Here is a 20,152-nt window from a genome sequence, read left to right on the forward strand (position 1 = left end):
TTAGAGTTAAATTTGTTGTGCTTGTTGCACTTGTGCAGAAAGCAGTCACTTGTCCTCATTTGACCGATGTCTCTAAAATAGAAATAATGTTGTGGTTTCCTACCCCATTAAGGCATTTCAAATATATTTTGGGAAAGGACATGGATAGTCGGCTCATCATTATATAATCCGGGCCTGTCACTCAAATGTTTTGACCCTAGGACCCACCCAAAAGAAAAAATTGATATAAGCCCCCACCCAGGAGTTTTCTGGGCCTTTGTCTCTTGAGTAGCCGACCCCTCCTTTGGTATACTTTAATAAAACTTTGCTCTGCTTTTCTTTCATTTTCCTCTCCTGTAATTCTTTAATGTGGGCAGTGAAAATAACTGAGGCTTCTTTCCTTTCATTCTCTCAGTAACACTTCCAAAATGTATTCATTTATCAAAATCATACATTGTACACTTTAAATATTTTACAACTCAGTCCATTATATCTGAATAAACCTGAAAACAATAAATAAAATTTAATAAAAAGGAGGCAAATTGATGGATTCTAAAGAATACTGTTATTTTGACAGTGAAAAAGTGAAAATTAGACTTTCTTAACATACATCTAAAGCCTCAATAAGTGCTTCAAAGTAACTAGATAAGATAAAGTTTAAAAAAAATACAAATAATTAAAAATTAATTAGTTTTGTGAATAATACAACTTGCTGCTTTTCCAGGTGCCAAATAAGAATTAAATATTTGGATCTTGCATTATGAGAATTACTGTCATAAGGCTAGACAGTATTGTAAATATTAACCTTCCATAGTGATAACACTTTAACACACAGGAAAAAAAAAACATGCAGCAATTCTTCTAATGACATAAAATTAGGAAAGAAATTTAACTGTTTCCAGAGTATGGAGAGAGGTGTTGTTACCATCTAATATTCAGACAGTTGGAAGAAAATGCAATTGTGACTTAGGTACCTGATGCATTTTTAGTTGTTTACAAGATCTCCCTAAAAACCTCAAACACTTCCAGACTCAGCAACTGAATTCTGAAAATTTGGCAACATTAAGAGTGCTTTCACCTTAATAAAATTATACTAAGAAACAGAAAGAAGGAAAAAACCAGAAGGACAAATGAAAGAAAAACCAGATACTGAGTAGTTGCTTGTTAAACAGAACATCAGCATATTTTTTATTCAACTTGCTTATTTACCTCAGTGTCTGTTAATATATTACCTGGATCAACCAAAGCTTTGTTAAAGATTTCCTTAAGTTTCCTACTCTTCACATTCCTTCCTTGAGCAAGATTTCTGTACATCTCATAGCCTATGATCATAACACCACCATCTTCTTGCCACCTCTGCAGCATGTAGCTTCTCTCCTGAGGACGTTTCACAGTTGCTAATTCAGAGACCTTTTGCGGGAAAATAAAGATTCTTAAAGGTAGCTATTAGGAATGTAGGAATACTGCATATTCCCATGGAAATATGCATAATTGGTAATTAAAAATCTTTTTCTTTTACTATATGAATTTCATGTAGTTATTTTAATAAAAGAAAATATTTAAATTATAATACCTCAAGCTTCTCATCATCTTTTAATCCCTCCTGCCACTTCTCAAATTCATTCATCCAATTCAAAGCGGTATTAAGAGGACAAACCACTAAAGCTGTGCTGAAATCCAATTTGTCACACAAAAGAACCGTATGAAGAAAACTTACCACCTACAAGAAAACAAATTAAGTTACCATCTTCAACTAAAATATCGGCAAGAAAGTTAAAATAAAACAATCTTACAATTTACTAGTTTTGTTTTCTTTTACCTTTAAACAATAAAGCAACCAACCAAAGGTCACAATTCCCATACCAGGCAAAGTACGGGGAAAGAGATATAATATATAAAAAGACGGAGTTTGATTACATGATGTATAAGGTTCTTCCAACTCTAAAGCTCCATGATCCTATGATCAATAATAATATGAATATAAGAAATAACCATACCAAAACTACGACTAAGTCCCTAGTCTCTGCACAATGTCCCTCCCCACAAACTCAGAAACTGCTATTGCCAATTTAGAAGAGAACAGTGTTATACGGTATTTTTCCATTCTAAAGTGTTCTGAATTGGTATCTTGGGAAGATGAAGGTGGAGTACAAGGACCCTAGGCTCGCCTCATCCCACAATTAAAATAACTATCAAATCATCATAAATATCCCAGAAATTAACTTAAAGAAACTGGCAGAACAAACGCCACAAGTGAAGGTAGAGAAGAGGCCACATCAAAGAAGGTAGAAAGTACAGAGATGTGGTTTGGGACAGAAATGGTTCAAGGCCACTATGGTGGGGAGGGAAATGTGGTCATGGAGAAGGACAAAAGACAGCCTACCACACAGGGGAGCACAGAGGGAAAATGAATCCCCAAAGCAACTGGCTTGAAATGTGAGGAGGCTGAATTTGGTGAGTTCTTGCAACCAGTGGGGCTTGAAGTCCAGAGTTTTAAAGGTCAGCAGGCATGACTGAGATACAGCCCAGAGGACAATGTGCTGCTCTTGGAGAGAAGGCAAACAGTGCACGGACATACACCATAGAAACAGCAAAATGAAGAGTACCTGGGGCACACAGTGGGAGGGTATTCGCTCATCTCAGACCACATCCCAGGGAAACAGCATTCACAAAGAGACCCCTCCAGGAACAAAGAAACCTGGCAACATCATCTTCCCAACCCTCCCCTCAGCATAAGCACAAGGTCACCTGTGGGAAGCAGAAGAGCACTGACACTTGTTACCTAACTTGCTTAGACTAAGCCCAACTGCCAACATTCCAGCAGAAGCACCCCTCTGGGTCATGCTTCCCTTAGTCCCGGGGCAGAAGGCCCTCTCCCCCAGAAGACCAACCCAAATCCCTGTTCACACCATGTCTCCCGACCTGGGAGTTTTCAGGATCTCAGTTCAGTAGTCGTTGCAACACTTCTCATTTCACAAGCAGACCTCAGCACACCTAGTTAAAAGATGCCACATTCCGGCAAGAAATCAAACACTGCCCACAACAGACAAAGAGAGCCTCTGCAGACGGCTGCTGTGAAGGATAAAGTGGCCGGAACAAAACAACAAAGCACACGCAGCACCCACTGGAGACACTCGTACAAACACCAGACACTAGGACACAGGGGACACTATATGGCACATCACTCAAGACCTTTTCTTCATAAGGCCATTACTCTAAAGAACAGGAGACTGAGCTCACTTTTCTAACACACAGAAACACACACAGAGACACAGACAAAATGAGAAGACAGAGAAATTTATCCCAAATGAAAGAACACAACAAGGCCACAACCACAGATCGAAGTGAAACAGATATAAGTAATATGCCTGATAAATAATTTAAAGGAATGATCATAAGGATACCTACTGGACTTGTGAAAAGAGAGGAAGACATGAGTGAGACCCTTAACAGAGAGGTAAGAAATAACACAGCAGAGATAAAAGGCTCAATAAACAAAATGAGGGGTGCCTTGGTGGATCAGTCAGTTAAGTGAATCTCCCGGGGTCCTGGAATGGAGCCCCGTGCTGGGCTCCTTGCTCAGTGGGGAGCTGGCTTCTCCCTCCACCTCCCCCCCTGCTGTCTATCCTGCTCACTCTCAAATAAATAAATAAAATCTAAAAAAGGCGGGGTGGGGCTCAATAAATGTAATGAAAAACAGGTTAGATGGAATGAACAGCAGGCTGGAAGAAGTGCAGAAACAAATTAATGACCTAGAAGACAGAGTAATGTAAAGTAATCAAGCTAAACAAAAGAGAGAAAAAAAATATTATGCAAAATGAGAAGAGACATAGGGAAATGACTCCATCAAACACAGTAACATTTTGTATTACAGGAATCCCAAAGGAAGATGACAGAGGGGCGCCTGGGTGGCTCAGTCGTTAAGTGTCTGCCTTCAGCTTGGGTCATGATCCTGGCATCCTGGGATCGAGCCCTGCGTCAGGCTCCCCGCTCCACAGGAAGCCTGCTTCTCCCTCTCCCACTCCCCCTGCTTGTGTTCCCTCTCTCGCTGTGTCTCTCTCTGTCAAATAAATAAATAAAATCTTAAAAAAAAAAAAAGATGACAGAGAAAAGAGGGCAGAAAATTTATTTGAAAAGATAATAGCTGAAAACTTCCCTAATTTGGGAAAGGAAGCAGATATCCAAATCCAGGAAGCACAGAGAACTCCCAACAAAGTCAACAAAAGCAGACACATACCAAGACATACTGTAATTAAATTGACAAAATATAGTGGAAAAAAATTTTAAAGCACTAAGACAAAAGAAAAAGTAACATAAAACCCATAAGGCTACCAGCAGCCTTAAAAGTTGAAACTTTGCAGGCAAGGAGAAAGTGGCATGATATATTCAAAGTGCTGAATGGGAAAAATGTGTGACCAAGAATACTCTATCCAGAAAGAGTATCATTCAAAATAGAAGGAGAAATAAAGAGTTTACCATACATAGAAAAACTAATGTAGCAAGAAATATTAAAGGTGACTCAGTTGAAAGGAGAGACCAAAAGGATTAAAAATAAATGTTTCTGTAAAAAATCAATAAAGGAACAAATAAAAGGATGTAAAATATGACACCATATACTGAAAACATGTGGAAGAGAGGAGTAAAGAATGGGCTTGAACTTAAACGACCATCAACTTAATACAGACTGCTATATGCAGAAGTTATATAAAACCTTAATGGTAACCATATGTCAAAAACCACTAATAAACATGCAAAGAATAAAGAGAAAGAAATCCAAATATATCACTAAAGAAAATCAGCAAAACATGGGAGAAAAAGACAAGAAAGAATCGAAGAAAATCTTCAGAAACAACCACAAAATGAATAATAAAATGACACTAAATACATAACTATCAATAATTACTTTGAATGTAACTGGACTAAGTGCTCCCAAAAAAGACATAGGGTGACAGAATGGGTAAAAAAAAAACAAAAAGACCCATCCATATGCTACCTATAACAAACCCATCTGAGACCTAAATGAACCTGATGATTAAAAGTGAAGGAATGGAGAAAACATCTATCACACAAATGGATGTCAAAAAAAAAAAAAAAAAAGCCAGAATAGCAATACCTATATCAGACAAAACAGACTTTAAAACAAAGATGGAGCAAGGGACAAAGTAGGACACTATATAATCATAAAGGGAAAAATTTAAAAAGATGTAACAACCGTGAATATTTATGCACCCAACATGGGAGCACCCAAATACCTAAAACAATAAATAACAAACATAAAGGAATTGATAATAATACAATAATAGTGGGGATAGGGGTGTCTGGGTGGCTCAGGCAGTTAAGCGTCTACCTTTGGCCCAGGTTATAATCTCAGGGTCCTGGGATCAAGCTCCACATCAGGCTCCCTGCTCAACAGGGAGCCTGCTTCTCCCTCTCCCTCTACTGCTCCCCCCCGCTTGTGCTCTCTCTCAATAAATATCTTAAAAAAAGAAAAAATAATAGTGGAGATATTAACACCCCGCTTACATCAATGGACAGATCATCTAAACAGAAAACCAACAAGGAAACATTGCCTCTGAATGACACATTGGAACAGATGAATTTAACAGATCCAGGCAGAACATTCCATCGTGAAACAGCAGAATACACATTCTTTTCAAGAGCACGAAACATTCTCCAGAATATGACATATTAGTCCAAAAAACAAGCCTCAACAAACAAAAGAAAACAGAATTCATACCATAAACCTTTTCTGACCAAAATGCTATTAAACTAGAAGTCAACCACAAGAAAAAATCTAGAAAATAACAAATACTTGGAAATTATATAACATACTATTAAACAATTAATGGGTCAATCGGGAAATAAAAGAAGAAATAAAAAACTACATGAAAAACAAATGAAAATGAAAACACAATGACCAAAAACCCCTGAGATGGAACAAAATAGAAGCAAGAAGAATCTGAAATAAACAACCTATCCTTACACCTAAAGACGCTAGAAAAAGAGCAACAAACAAAACTAAAACAAGCAAAAGGAAGGCGATAATAAAAATTACAGCAGAAATAAGTGATTCAGAAAATAAAAAAAAAAAACAATAGAAAAGATCAATGAAACAAGGAGCTGGTTCCTTAAAAAAATGCAAGAAAATATATAAACCTCTAGCTAGACTGAGAAGTAAAAAAAGAGAAAGTACTCAAGTAAATAAAATTATAAATGAGAGAGGAGAAATAACAAATGACATTATAAAAATACAATTATAAGAGAATATTATGGGGCGCCTGGGTGGCTCAGTTGGTTAAGCGACTGCCTTCGGCTCAGGTCATGATCCTGGAGTCCCTGGATCGAGTCCCGCATCGGGCTCCCTGCTCGGCAGGGAGCCTGCTTCTCCCTCTGACCCTCCCCCCTCTCATGTGCTCTCTCTCTCTCTCATTCTGTCTCAAATAAATAAATAAAATCTTAAAAAAAAAAAGAGAGAATATTATGAAAAACTACATACTAAAAAATATGGACAACCCAGAATGGATAAATTCCTAGAAAAATATAAACTGACAAAACTGAAAAAGGAAGATATAGAAAATTCAATCACAACCATAACCAGCAAAGAAATTGAATCAGTAATCAAAAAAACCCTAACAAACTAAAGAGCAGGAAAAAAGGACTTCATAGGTGAATTCTACCAAACATTTAAAGAAGAGTTAATACCTATTCTTCTTGAACTACTAAAAAATACAGAAAAGGAATAAAAACTTCCAAATTCACTCTATGAGGCCAGCATTACCCTGATTCCAAAAACAAAGAAATCACTAAAAAGGAGAACTACAGGCTAATATCCCTGGTAAACACTGATGTAAAAATGCTCAACAAAATGCTAGCGAAACAAATCCAACAATGCATTTGAAAAATCATACACCATGATCAATTGCAATTTATTCCTGGGCTGCAAGGGTCGGTCAATACTGGCAAATCAATCAATGTCATACACCACAACAATAAAAGAAAGGATAAATACCATATAATCATTTCAACAGAAGCAGAAAAAAGATTTGACAAACTACAATATTCATTCATGATAAAAACCTCAACAAAGTAGATTTAGAGGAACCATACCTGAACATATGAAAGACTCCACCAAAAAACTGCTAGAACTGATAAACTCAGGGAAGTCACAGGACACAAAATCAACAAACAGAAATCTGTTGCATTTCTATACACCAATGATGAAGAGGCAGAAACAGAAATTAAGAAAACAATACCATTTACAATTGCACTAAAAGTATTAAGATACCTAGGAATAAACTTAACCAGAGGTGAAACACCTGTACTCTGAAAAGTAAAAATACCGATGAAAGAAACTGAAGATGAAGAAATGTAAAGACATTCCATGTTCATGGATTGGAAGAACAAATATTGTTAAAATGTCTATACTACCCAAAGCAACCTACACATTTAACACAATCCCTATCAAAATACCACCAGCATTTTTCACAGAGCTAGAACAAACAATCCTAAAATCTGTATGGACCACAAGGATCCCCAATAGCCAAAGTAATCTTTTCTGAAAAAAGAAAAGCAAAACATAAGTGCACCTGGGTGGCTCAGTCGGTTGAGCATCCGACTCATGGTTTCAGCTTGGGTCATGATCTCAAGGTCTTGGGATAGAGCTCCAAGACAGGCTCCACACTCAACAGGGAGTCTGCTTGGGATTCTCTCCCCACCTCTCCCTATACCCCTCCCCCGCTCATGCACACTCTTACTCTTTCTAAAATAAATAAATAAACATTAAAAAAAAAAAAGAAAAGCATTATAATTCCAGACATGAAGGTTATACTATAAAGCTGTAGTAATCGAAATAGTATGGTACTGGCACAAAAATACACACATAAAGCAATTGAACAGAATAGAAAACCCAGAAATAAACCCACAATTATATGGTGAATTAATCTTTGACAAACCAGGAAAGACTATCCAATGAGAAAAACACAGTCTCTTGAAGAAATGGTGTTGAGAAAACTGGACAGTGACATGCAAAAGAAAGAAATTGGACCACTTTCCTACACCACACAAAAAGATAAATTCAAAATGGATGAAAGACCTAAATTTGAGACCTAAACCCATAAAAATATTCAAAGAGAGCACAAGCAGTAGGTTCTCTGACATCAGCTGTAGGAACATGTTAAGAGATATGGCTCTGAGGCAAGGGAAACAAAAGCAAAAATAAACTATTGGGCTTCAACAAAATGGAAAGCTTCTGCAGAGCAAAGGAAACAATCAACCAAACTAAAAGGTAACCTTCAGAATCAGAGAAGTATTTGCAAAGGACATATCTGATAAAGGGTTATGTATCCAAAATATATAAAGAACCTTTAAAACTCAACACCAAAAAAAAATAATAATCATCCAGTTGAAAAATGTACACAAGACATGAACACTTTTCCAAAGAAGATAAACAGATGGCCAACAGACACAGAAAAGATAAACATCACTCATCAACAAGGAAATGCAATCAAAACAATGAAATATAACCTTACCCCTGTCAGAATGGCTAACGTCAAAAACACAAGACAAAGAAGTGTTGACAAAAATGTGGGAAAAAAGGAACCATCTTGCACTGTTGGTGGGAAAACAGAATGGAGATTCCTCAAAAAGTTAAAAATAGAACTGCCCTACAATCCAGCAATCACACTACTGGGTATTTACCCAAGGAATAGAAAAACATGAATTCAGAGGCATACATGTACACCTATGTTTAAAAAAGCATGATTTACAATAGCCAAATATGGAAGCTGCCCAAGTGTCCATCCATAGATGAATGGATAAAGATGTGAGATATACACACACACACAGAAGAATATTATTTAGCCATAAGTAAGAATGAAATCTTCCGATTTGCTACAACATGGACAGAGCTAGAGAGCAAAATGCTAACTGTAATAAGTCAGTCAGAGTAACAAAAATACCACAGGATTTCACTCATATGTGAAATTTAAGAAACAAAAAAAAAATGAACAAAGGACAAAAAAGAGAGACAAATCAAGAAACAGATCCTTAATTATAGAGAACAAACTGATGGTAACCAGAGGGGAGGGTGTTAAGGGGGTAGAATTAGTAGATGATGGGGACGAAGGGGTGCACTTGTCATAATGAGCCCTGGGTGATGTATGGAATTAGTGAATAACTATATTGTATACCTCAAACTAACATAACACTGTACATTAACTGAATGGAATTAAAAACTTAAAAGCCAATGCAGGGGTAGTTCAATACCCACAAATCCATCAATGTGATATGCCACATTAATAAAAGAAAGCGTAAGAACCATATCATCCTCTCAACAGATTCAGAAAAGGCATGGCAAAATACAGCATCCTTTCTTGATAAAAATCCTCAAAAAAGTAGGGAAAGATTGGAACCTACCTCAACATCATAAAGGCCATCCATGAAAGACTCACAGCTAATATCATCCTCAATGGGGACAAACTGAAGAGTTTCCCACTAAGGATAGGAACATAACAGGGATTCCACTCTCACCACTATTGTTCAACATAGTACTGGAAGTGCTAGCCTCAGCAATCAGACAACAAAAAGAAATAAAAGGCATCCAAATCAACAAGGAAGAAGGAAAACTTTCAGTCTTTGCAGACAACACAATACTCTGTAGAAAACCCAAAAGACTCCAACAAAAAATTGATAGAACTGATACACAAATTCAGCAGCGTCAGTATATAAAATCAATTTACAGAATGCTCCTGCATGTCTATACACCAATAATTAAGCAGCAAAAAGAGAAATCAAGGAACTGATCCCATTTACGATTGCACCAAAAAAATATAAGACATCTATGAATAGCCTAACCTCTTGTAAGAGCTTTGCACTCTGAAAACTACAGAACACTTACGAAAGAAATTGAAGTGGACACAAAGAAATAGAAAAAACATTCCATTCTCATGGATAGGAAGAACAAATAGTCGAAATGTTTATACTACCGAAAGCAATCTACACATTTAATGCAATCCCTATCAAATTACCATTAGCATTTTTCACAGAGCTAGAACAAACAATCCTAAAATGTGTATGGAACCACAAGAGACCCCAAATAGCCAAAGCAATCTTGAAAAGGAAAAGCAAAGCTGGAGGCATCACGATTTCAGACTTCAGGCTGTATTACAAAGCTGTAATCATCAAGACAGTATGGTACTGGCCCAAAAACAGACACATAAAGGAATGGAACAGAAGAGAAAACCCAGAAATGGACCCACAACTATATGGTCAACTAATCTCTGACAAAGCAAAAAGGAATATCCACTGGAAAAAAGACAGTCTCTTCAACAAATGGTGCTGGGAAAAATGGACAGCAACCTGCAAAAGAATGAAACTGGACAACTTTTTTCCACCATACACAAAAATAAATTTCCAATGGATGAAAGACCTAAATGTGAGACAGGAAACCATCACAGTCTTAGAGGAGAAAACAGGCAGCAACCTCTTTGACCTCAGCCATAGCAACGTCTTACCAGACACATCTACAGAGGTAAGGGAAACAAAAGCAAAAATGAACTACTGTGACTTCATCAAGATAAAAAGCTTCTGCACAGTGAAGGAAACAACAAAATTAAAAGGCAACCTACCAAATGGGAGAAGACACTTGCAAATGATATATCGGATAAAGGTCTAGCATCCAATATCTATAAAAAACTTACCAACCTGAACACCCAAAAAATAAATAATCCAGTTAAGAAATGGTGAGAAGACATGAACGGAGATTTCTCCACAGAAGACATGAAAAAACGCTCATCATTTATCATCAGGGAAATACAAATCAAAACCACAATGAGATACCACCTCACACGGGTGAGAATGGAGAAAATTAACAATCAGGAAACAACAGATGTTGGCGAGGATGCAGAGAAAAGGGAATGCTCTTACACTGTTGGTGGGAATGCAAGGTGGTGCAACCACTCTGGAAAAGAGTACAGAGGTTCCTCAAAAAGTTAAAAATAGAACTACCCTACGACCCAGCAATTGTACTACTAGGTATTTATCCAATGGATAACAAAACTACTGTTCGAAGGGGCACATGCACCCCTATGTTTATAGCAACACTATCAACAATAGCCAAATTATGGAAAGAGCCCAAATGTCCATTAACCGATGAATGGATAATTAAGATATGGTAAATATATACAATAGAATATTACTCTGCCATCAAAAGAATGAAATGTGGCCACACTAGCAAGGACATGGATGGAACTAGAGTGAAATAAGCCAGTCAGAGAAAGACAAATACCAAATGACTTCACTCATATGTGGAATTTAAAAAGCAAAATAGATGAACATAGTGGAAGGGAAGGAAAAGAAACAGGATAAAGCCTGAGAGGCAGGCAAACCATAATAGAGTTACCTACAGAGGGTTGTTGGAAGGGAGGTGGGGTGGGGTTGGAAGATGGGCTAAATAGGTGATGGGCATTAAGGAGGGCACTCATTGTGATGAGCACTGGGTGTTATATTTAAGTGATGAATCACTAAATTCTACTCCTGAAACCAATACTACACTGTAAGTAACTTAAATTTCAATAAAATCTGAGAACAAAAAAAGAACCTTAAAAGCCAAGAAAATTGGTTAAAAAATAAAAAATAAAGTGTTCTTTGACTCACTCAATCTGTAATTATCTCATGGCTTAATATTACATATATATTCAAAAATATATAATATTACATACATATTCACTAATGTCATCTCTGCTACAAGTCCTGCCAATCAGAAATTCAGTATTTTAATAATGAAAAATATTTTACATTCTCATTACTGTAGGATCACAGACTATTAAAAATTGTAAGGAAGTTCATTTCCACCTCAGAATCTTTGCAGTTTTTACTGCCTATGCCTTGTAACCCCATTCCTTCACTTCATTAGGATCTCTGCTCATACATCACCTCCTTAAAGTTGCATTCCCTCTCTATTCTCTCTGAACACTTACTACCTGAAAGTACATATTTCTTATTTGATTAAAATCTCTCAACTGCACTACAATATAAGCTTCCTGAGAGAGGTATCTTGTTATTCTTGTTTACTGGCTGCTATATCTCCAGACCCTGTAACTCTGCCTGGGACACAGAATAGAATCCAATATATATTCTTGAAATCATGAATGCACAAGAACAGGATACCTTCATGTTCTTACCTGTAACGTCTTACCAAGGCCCATGCAGTGTGCTAGAATGCATCCTGAACCTGGAGATTTCTTTGTTTTTTTTACAGATTCACAGCAGCAATCCCACATAAACTGAACACCTAAAAATGATAGCTTCATTAAATTAAATTTAAAGATCCAAGTTAAAAATCTTCCTTCATACACACATCAAAAACAACTAAAACTTCTAAGAAACAGAATTTTAAAATGAGATAAAGAATCTCATAATTATATATGAAATGCCCCCACCCTCAATAAGGTTAATTAGAAAAAAAAAAGATAGTAAACTGAAGCATACAACAGGGTGACTTTCCTTCATTCATCTATTCTAGCACAGCAAACCTTCATTCCCTGGGACAATCTGAAGAAACATATGCATACTCTAATATAGAAATGTTATCTAAAATTTTATCTAATTTATAGATTCCTATCACATATTCTTTAAGGTTTATTGAGTTGATTAGGAAAACTACCCAGGAGATAATTTATCATTTCTCCTTTTATTTAATAGTAAAGACTAAACAAGAAAGGGGGCTCACTACCCAAGAAGCAGAATTGTAGAACTTCCCTTATGAATTCATTCACATACACACTCAAAACTGACTTACTGTTTCCACTTTAACAAAACAGAGAACACGGATAATTTGGTATCTTTCAAAATACCAATGTCAGAATATTATTAACAAACATACCTGAAAAAATGTTGAAATAGCATTTCCTAAAGAAGGCTTTTAGCTAACAGTGGTATCTCTCCCTACCCTGCAGCTGCCCTTAACCCAACCATTGCAGACTATATGAAACCCACTTGCTATATATACCCATTTATATGTGGCACTTATTTCCCATCCTATAACAATTATTTTTTTGGCAATCATTCAATTGTTTCTCCTCATTTATTTATGAGCTCCATAGGGGGCTGGGTTCACATTTGTTTTCCTCACCAATGTGCCTCTAGTGCTTAGCAGAATGTGAGGCACACAGGAGACACCAAATATTGGTAAAATGTAATTAAAAATGCTTTAATCATGGGGCACCTGGCTGACTTGGTTAGGCATCCGACTCTTGATTTAGGCTCTGGTCTTGATCTCAGGGTCATGAGTTCAAGCCCCACATTGAGCTCCATGCTGGGCAAGGAGCCTACTTAAAAAAAATGCTTTAATCATATAATTGTTTCTTACCATCTACTTGATGTGGTTTCAATTTGATAACCATATTTCTATGAACCTGCACTAAAGGTTCTTTGGTTTCTTCATCTTCATCTAAAACCAACTTGGTTGTTATTGGACATTTGGTGGGTGAAGCATCTTCAATTTCTATCACCTACAAGAAAGGGAATTACAGTTAGCTAACTCATAGCAATCTTTCAAGCAATGGTGGAGTATTAGTATTACTAAGGGAAATTTTCCAAAATATAGACCCATCTACTTACACACCACACATCCAATATTTTGGTTCAATTAAGATCAGGACAGATCACAGGTTAACACGTTTTCCAAAATTAATACTTGTACAAGACTTTGAACCACTGTGGAAATATCAGTAATTAAGCTCATCAGTTCTCACCCAATGTATCTCAACACACATGACAGGTAGAGCTGTGAGAAAACCAGTGCTCTAAAATAAACTATAATAGCACCCTACAAATTTTAATAGACCCATGGCTCCCAAACAAGGATGGTTCTATTTTTCTAGAAGACATCTGAAAATGTGCAAAGGCACTTAAGGTTGTCACAAAGACTGGTCAGGACTGGTATTTAATGTAGGCAGAGGGGAAAGTAAATACAGATGTTCAATAACGTAAAAGTCCTAAACAAGAACTGTTCCACCCAAAATGCGAAACGACTCCCACTGCAAAACAGCATAAATATGTGTTGTGAAAGGGTTAGAAACATTGGTTTGAGAACCACAGGCTCAAAAAACATTACAAAAACATAAAATATCCTCTAATGCAAAACGGAAACAATTATCTCAAGTTTCCTATTTAAGAAAAAACTTATATATACAAATGAATACATGTATGTGTATGCATTTTTTGCTGTCTTATCCCAATATCTATCCATTACATACTACACCCAAGAACTGCATAAGGTAGGTACAAATATTCCCATTTTACAAATAAAAAGTGAAGGACACAGAAGTTAAATAACTTACACAAAGTCGTAAAACTCTTAAGTATTACAGCACTAAGATACCCAGAGGGTCAGACACTAGAGTCCTTGCTCTTAACCACTACACAGTACTACTTTAATAAAGGAAATGCTTATATAAACAAACATTTTTTTTTTTAAGATTTTATTTCTTTACTTGAGAGAGAAACACAGCGAAAGAGGGAACACAAGCAAGGGGAGTGGGAGAGGGAGAAGCAGGCTTCCCGCTGAGCAGGGAGCCCGATGCGGGGCTCGATCCCAGGACCCTGGGATCATGACGCGAGCCGAAGGCAGACGCCCAACAACTGAGCCACCCAGGCGCCCCTAAACAAACACTTCTATGATTCCATGAAAACCAATAAAGATTCATGATTTTGTTTTTTATAAGATTCATGATTTTAAAAATACAGACATCATGATATTTAAGGAATACATTTACCCAGTACTTCCTTATTTAGAACTGTAACTATGGATTACTTAATATTCACCATGGAGATTTTCAAATGTAAAAAAAAAATAGAATAGCATAATAAACCCTGTTCCCCATTATCCAGCTTCAAATATTATCAACTTCTGGTCAGTTTTTTTTTCACCGACAGCCTCCTACTCATTCTCCAACTCCAAAGATCCCACAAATGATTTTGAAGCAAACGTGAGAAAGCACGGAATTTCATCTGTAAATGTTTTTAAATGTCTCTTTAAAAGGATACTCTCTTTTTTAAACCGTAACTACATTATCATTTTTTTTTTAATTTTAAGATTTTATTTATTTGACAGAGAGGAACACAGCGAAAGAGGGAACACAAGCAGGGGGAGTGGGAGAGGGAGAAGCAGGCTTCCCGCCAAGCAGAGAGCCTGATGTGGGGCTCGATCCCAGGACCCTGGGATCATGACCTGAGCCGAAGGCAGACGCTTAATGACTGAGCCACCCAGACACCCCTACATTATCATTACTGAAAGTAAAAAAATTATGAGTCACAAATCTGTGATAAATTACCTGAATAGATACTGCACTTACATAGAAGTGTAAATGATAGACAAATCAAGATTAATACTAGGTGACACCATGGTGGAGTATAAATACCATGGGCCATTTAGATCCAAACTCCCATTTTAACAAGTTACTTAAACCCTCCTAGCTTCAGTTTTTTCACCTACAAACTGGGAAGGATTATAAACAGCCTTCATGGGGTTGTTATGGAGATTAAATAAGACAATGTATGCAAAGTAACTGACATAGACTAAATATTCACTAAATTTTTATTGTATGCTAGCTTGGATGTGTACAAGCTTCATATTAATGGGGCAAATCCATTAATCAAAATGGAAAATTTCCTGAATGTCTTGTCCTTTTTGCAAAATGTAGCAGGCAGAATCATAAAAATGGTCCCTAAGATCCCATCCTCTGGTGCAAATATCCTGTACCGTCCGATGCCATTGAGGGTGGTTGAGATCTGTAATTATGATGGGTTTGACTTAATCAAAAAGAGGATTCTCCTAGGTGGGCCAGACCTAATCAAAATGAGCCCTTCAAAAGTGTAAGAAATGTTCTTTTACTAGTCTTGAAGCCATGTTGCAGAGAAATGTCTAGGACCTAAGGATCTCAGTGCTACAACTACAAAAAATTGAATTCTGACCAAAAGGGAGATTAAAAGGGACAGAAAGTCTTATATGAAAATCTGAGCCCTGGCTAAAACCTTAATGTCTACTCAGTGAGACACTGAGTAGGTAACCCAGTAGAGCCAAACTTAGTTAAGCCACTCTGAAATTCCTGATTTATAGGACTGTGACATAATAATATTGTCTTAAGAGGCTGTTTTTGATAATATTCTAACACATCACTAGAAAAATAATATACATTGCTGTAATTAAGACTTTGGAACCGTTATGTTCATTAGTAATTTGCATGATATTTTTGTTATTAAGTGCTGTCTTTGGATTGAGAATTAGTGAATCTTCATCCTAAATGTAGGAGGAGATAATTTACCTTTTTTATCATTTCATTTTTTTTTCGCCATCATAACTGTACTCTTTTTTTTTTTTAAGATTTTATTTATTTATTTGAGACAGAGAGAATGAGAGACAGAGAGCATGAGAGGGGGGAGGGTCAGAGGCAGAAGCAGGCTCCCTGCCGAGCAGGGAGCCCGATGTGGGACTCGATCCTGGGACTCCAGGATCATGACCTGAGCCGAAGGCAGTCGCTTAACCAACTGAGCCACCCAGGCGCCCCCATAACTGTACTCTTTATTCCTCGTCCCATATTTCCCCCACACCCCTGCCCACCTCCCCTCTGGAAACCATCAGTTTGTTCTCTATAATTAAGAGTCTGTTTCTTGGTCTGTCTCTCTTTTTTTCCTTTACTCATTTGTTTTGTTTCTTAAATTTGGACAAAGCAGTGAGATCATATGGTATTTGTCTTTCTCTAGCTGACTTATTTTGATCAGCATTATACTCGATATCTCTAGCCACATCATTGCAAATGGCAGGATTTCATTCTTTTTATGGCTAAATAATATTCCATGCATATATGTAACACTTTTTCTTATCCATTCATCTATCGATGGACACTTGAGCTGCTTCCATAGTTTGGCTACTGCAAATAATGCTGCAACAAACACAGTGGTGCATGTATCCCTCTGAATTAGTGCTTTTATATTTTGGGGGTAAATACCCAGTAGTGTGATTCCTGGATCATAGGGTAGTACTATTTTTAATTTTTTGAGGAACTTCCATACTGTTTCCCAAAATGGCTTCACCAATTTCCATTCCCACCAACAGTGCAAGGCAGTTCATTTTCTCCACAGCCTTGCCAACACTTTGTTTCTTGGGTTTTTCATTTTAGCCATTCTGACAGGTGTGAGGTGGTATTTCAATGTAGCTTTGATGTACATTTTCCGGATGATCAGTGATGTTGGGAATATAATAATGTAAAGTTGTTGAATCACTACACTGTACACCTGAAATAACTAAAATACTGTGTGTTAACTATACTTAAATAAAAAACCAAATAAAAATACAAAAGGGATTTAACAATAGTATGAGCATACAGAATAATTAACAAACATGAAGGTGACAACTGAAATTACAACGTACAGAGCAGAAAGAAAAAAGAATAATGAAAAATGAAAGACTAAGGGACTTGTGGGACACGATCAAGTGCACCAACATATACATTATGAGAGTCAAAGACGACAATGAGAAAGGGGCTAAAAGATTATTTGAGGAAATACTGGCCCAAAACTCCACAAGAGTAATGACCAGAACCTACAAATCCAAGGAATGCAACAAATCAGAACTGAGATAAACTAAAAGAGACCGAGACTCAACACATTATAATCAAAGCTTTGAAAGCCAAAGACAAAGAGAATCTTTTTTTTTTTTTAAAGATTTTATTTATTTATTTGAGACAGAGAGAATGAGATACAGAGAGCATGAGAGGGAAGAGGGTCAGAGGGAGAAGCAGACTCCCTGCCGAGCAGGGAGCCCGATGTGGGACTCGATCCAGGGACTCCAGGATCATGACCTGAGCCGAAGGCAGTCACTCAACCAACTGAGCCACCCAGGCACCCGACAAAGAGAATCTTGAAAATAGCTAGAGAGAACCTGTGAGATACAGGGATCATCAATAACATTATCGGCTGACTTCTCGTCAGAAAATTAGAGGCCAGACGGTAGTGTGATAACACTTTTTAAAGGTTTACTTATTTATTTATTTATTTTTTTAAAATTCCTACTCAACTTTCTTTCTTTTTTTTTTTTTTAAAGATTCTGTTTCTTTGACAGAGAGACACAGCAAGAGAGGGAATACTTATTTATTTTTTAGAGTGAGTGAGAGTGAGCAAGTACAAGGAGGAGGGGCAGAAGGAGGGAAAGTCTTAAACAAACTGCATGTAGAGCACGGAGACCAATATGGGACGTGATTTCAAGACCCAGATACCATGACCTGACCTGAAACCAAGAGTCAGATGTTTAACCAACTGTGCCACACAAGCACCCGGACAATATATTTTAAAGTGTTCAAATAAAGTAACTGTCAGCTGAAAACTTCATAGCAAACAAAATATCCTTCAAAAAAGAAGGAGAAATTGAAACATTCCTAAACTGAGGGAGTTCATTACAACTAGACAAGAAATGCTAAAGGAAGGTGTTCAGGATAAAATGAAAGGATGCTACACAGTAACTCAAAGATGTATGAATAAATAAATACCTATGGAAAAGATATATACGGGGCAAATATAAAACCCACTATTATTATAATTTTGGTTTATAACTCTAGGTTTGCTCTCTATGCATGTAAAAGACAAAAGCATTAAAATGTAATTAAAAATATATGTTATTGGGCATAAAGTGTATAGAAATATAATTTCTGACATGAATAATATACAGGGGGAATGAAGCTTTAGAAACCTACAGTTTTGGCTTTCAACAAAAACTCTGGCATCCCAGGATATAAAATATAGATTATGGAGGGGGGAAGATGGCGGAGGAGTAGGGGACCCTATTTCAACTGGTCCCCGGAATTGAGCTGGATATCTACCAGACGACTCTGAACACGCACGAAACCAGCCTGAAATGTAAGAAGATCTGGATCTCTACAAACAGAATATCACAGGCAGTTGATTTTGAGGTACGAAGCGGAGAGCCGGGATTCGGTGGGCAGATATCGCAGGATAAACGGCAGCGGGAGGGTGCCTGGCTGAGGGGATCCTACACCGCCGGTGAGTGACAGCCTCGCACGCTGTGGACCGGGCACAGACTCCCAGACCGGTAGCGGCGGGAAAGGACTTTAGGGCAGCCCCCAGGGTGGAAAACCAGACCAGCAGGGTCGTGCACACGTGACCCGCAGCCCCCCGGAAAGAAACCCAGAGGGACGGCCGTGCGCACGCGAACTGCAGCCTCTGAGACAGAAACCGGTGTGCTGGGGTTAGGCCGGGGAACTACAACCCCCGGGGTGGAAACCTCAAGCGGCGGAGTCGCGTGCGCGTGAACTGGGAGCGGGTGGCAGTTTTAGAAGCACAAGGGGCAGAGACGTGCCCCGACCTGGAGGCAGGACTGGGGACGCTGCGGAGGGGCACACAACCCAGGACGCTGCAGTTTATACCAGCACGGACAGAAACGGAGACAGTGTGGCCTGGAGAGCTCACTGAAGAACAGACCGTGGTTTCTCTGCTCTGAGGCACAGGGTTGGAAACGATCTCTTCTGCTCTGACTCATGGAAGAGACACGGAAAGCCGCCAGGGAAAGGCGCCAGAGAATAAAAGCCCCAAAGACTGATTCCCACTGAGCCCATCCCCCGCCACAGGGGCGCAGGGCAACTCCACCCAAACAGGGATGCCTGAGTAACAGCGCGGCAGGCCCTTCGGGAAGAAGACAGGCTGGGAAAACAAGAGGCCAGCAACCCTAAGGTCCCAGAAAACAGGTGCATCTTGCTTGGGTTCTGGTCAATAATTTGGACTCTATACATCCCCTCAACCACCCATCAACAGAATGACTAGGAGGAGGAGCCCCCAAAACAAAAAAGACTCAGAGATTATGACTTATGCTGCATATTTATAAATGAATGCAGATATAACCAAGATGTCGGAGATGGAATACAGGCTAGCAATTGTGAAGACAATGGCTAGAATGGAAAAATCAATTAATGGCAACACAGAGTCTCTAAGGGCAGAAATAAAAGGTGAACTGGCAGAACTTAAAAATGCTGTCACTGAGATTCAATCCAATCTAGATAATCTAACAGCTAGGGTAAGTGAGGCAGAAGAGAGAATAAGCGACCTGTAAGACAATATAATAGATAGAAAGGGAAAAGAGGAGGCCAGGGAAAAACTCAGAATCCAT

The 20,152-nt window shown here is 38.0% G+C and overlaps 1 protein-coding gene across 6 annotated transcripts in view; it reads right to left on the reverse strand.

The window, feature by feature from the left end:
* Positions 1 to 20,152, reverse strand: part of ATRX (ATRX chromatin remodeler) — a 309,544-nt gene that overhangs the window by 109,068 nt on the left and 180,324 nt on the right. For all 6 annotated transcript variants that reach the window (XM_035028787.1, XM_035028786.1, XM_035028789.1 and 3 more), the window contains 4 exons: positions 13,346 to 13,487; positions 12,159 to 12,268; positions 1,553 to 1,699; positions 1,212 to 1,389 (listed from right to left, as the gene is read on the reverse strand). In XM_035028787.1, coding sequence (XP_034884678.1) covers positions 1,212 to 1,389; positions 1,553 to 1,699; positions 12,159 to 12,268; positions 13,346 to 13,487 — 577 coding nt within the window. The remainder of the gene's footprint in view (positions 1 to 1,211; positions 1,390 to 1,552; positions 1,700 to 12,158; positions 12,269 to 13,345; positions 13,488 to 20,152) is intronic.

Source organism: Mirounga leonina, unplaced genomic scaffold (assembly GCF_011800145.1).
Source record: "Mirounga leonina isolate KUSES-001 unplaced genomic scaffold, KU_Mleo_1.0 Mir_204, whole genome shotgun sequence".
Taxonomy (NCBI): Eukaryota; Metazoa; Chordata; class Mammalia; order Carnivora; family Phocidae; genus Mirounga; species Mirounga leonina.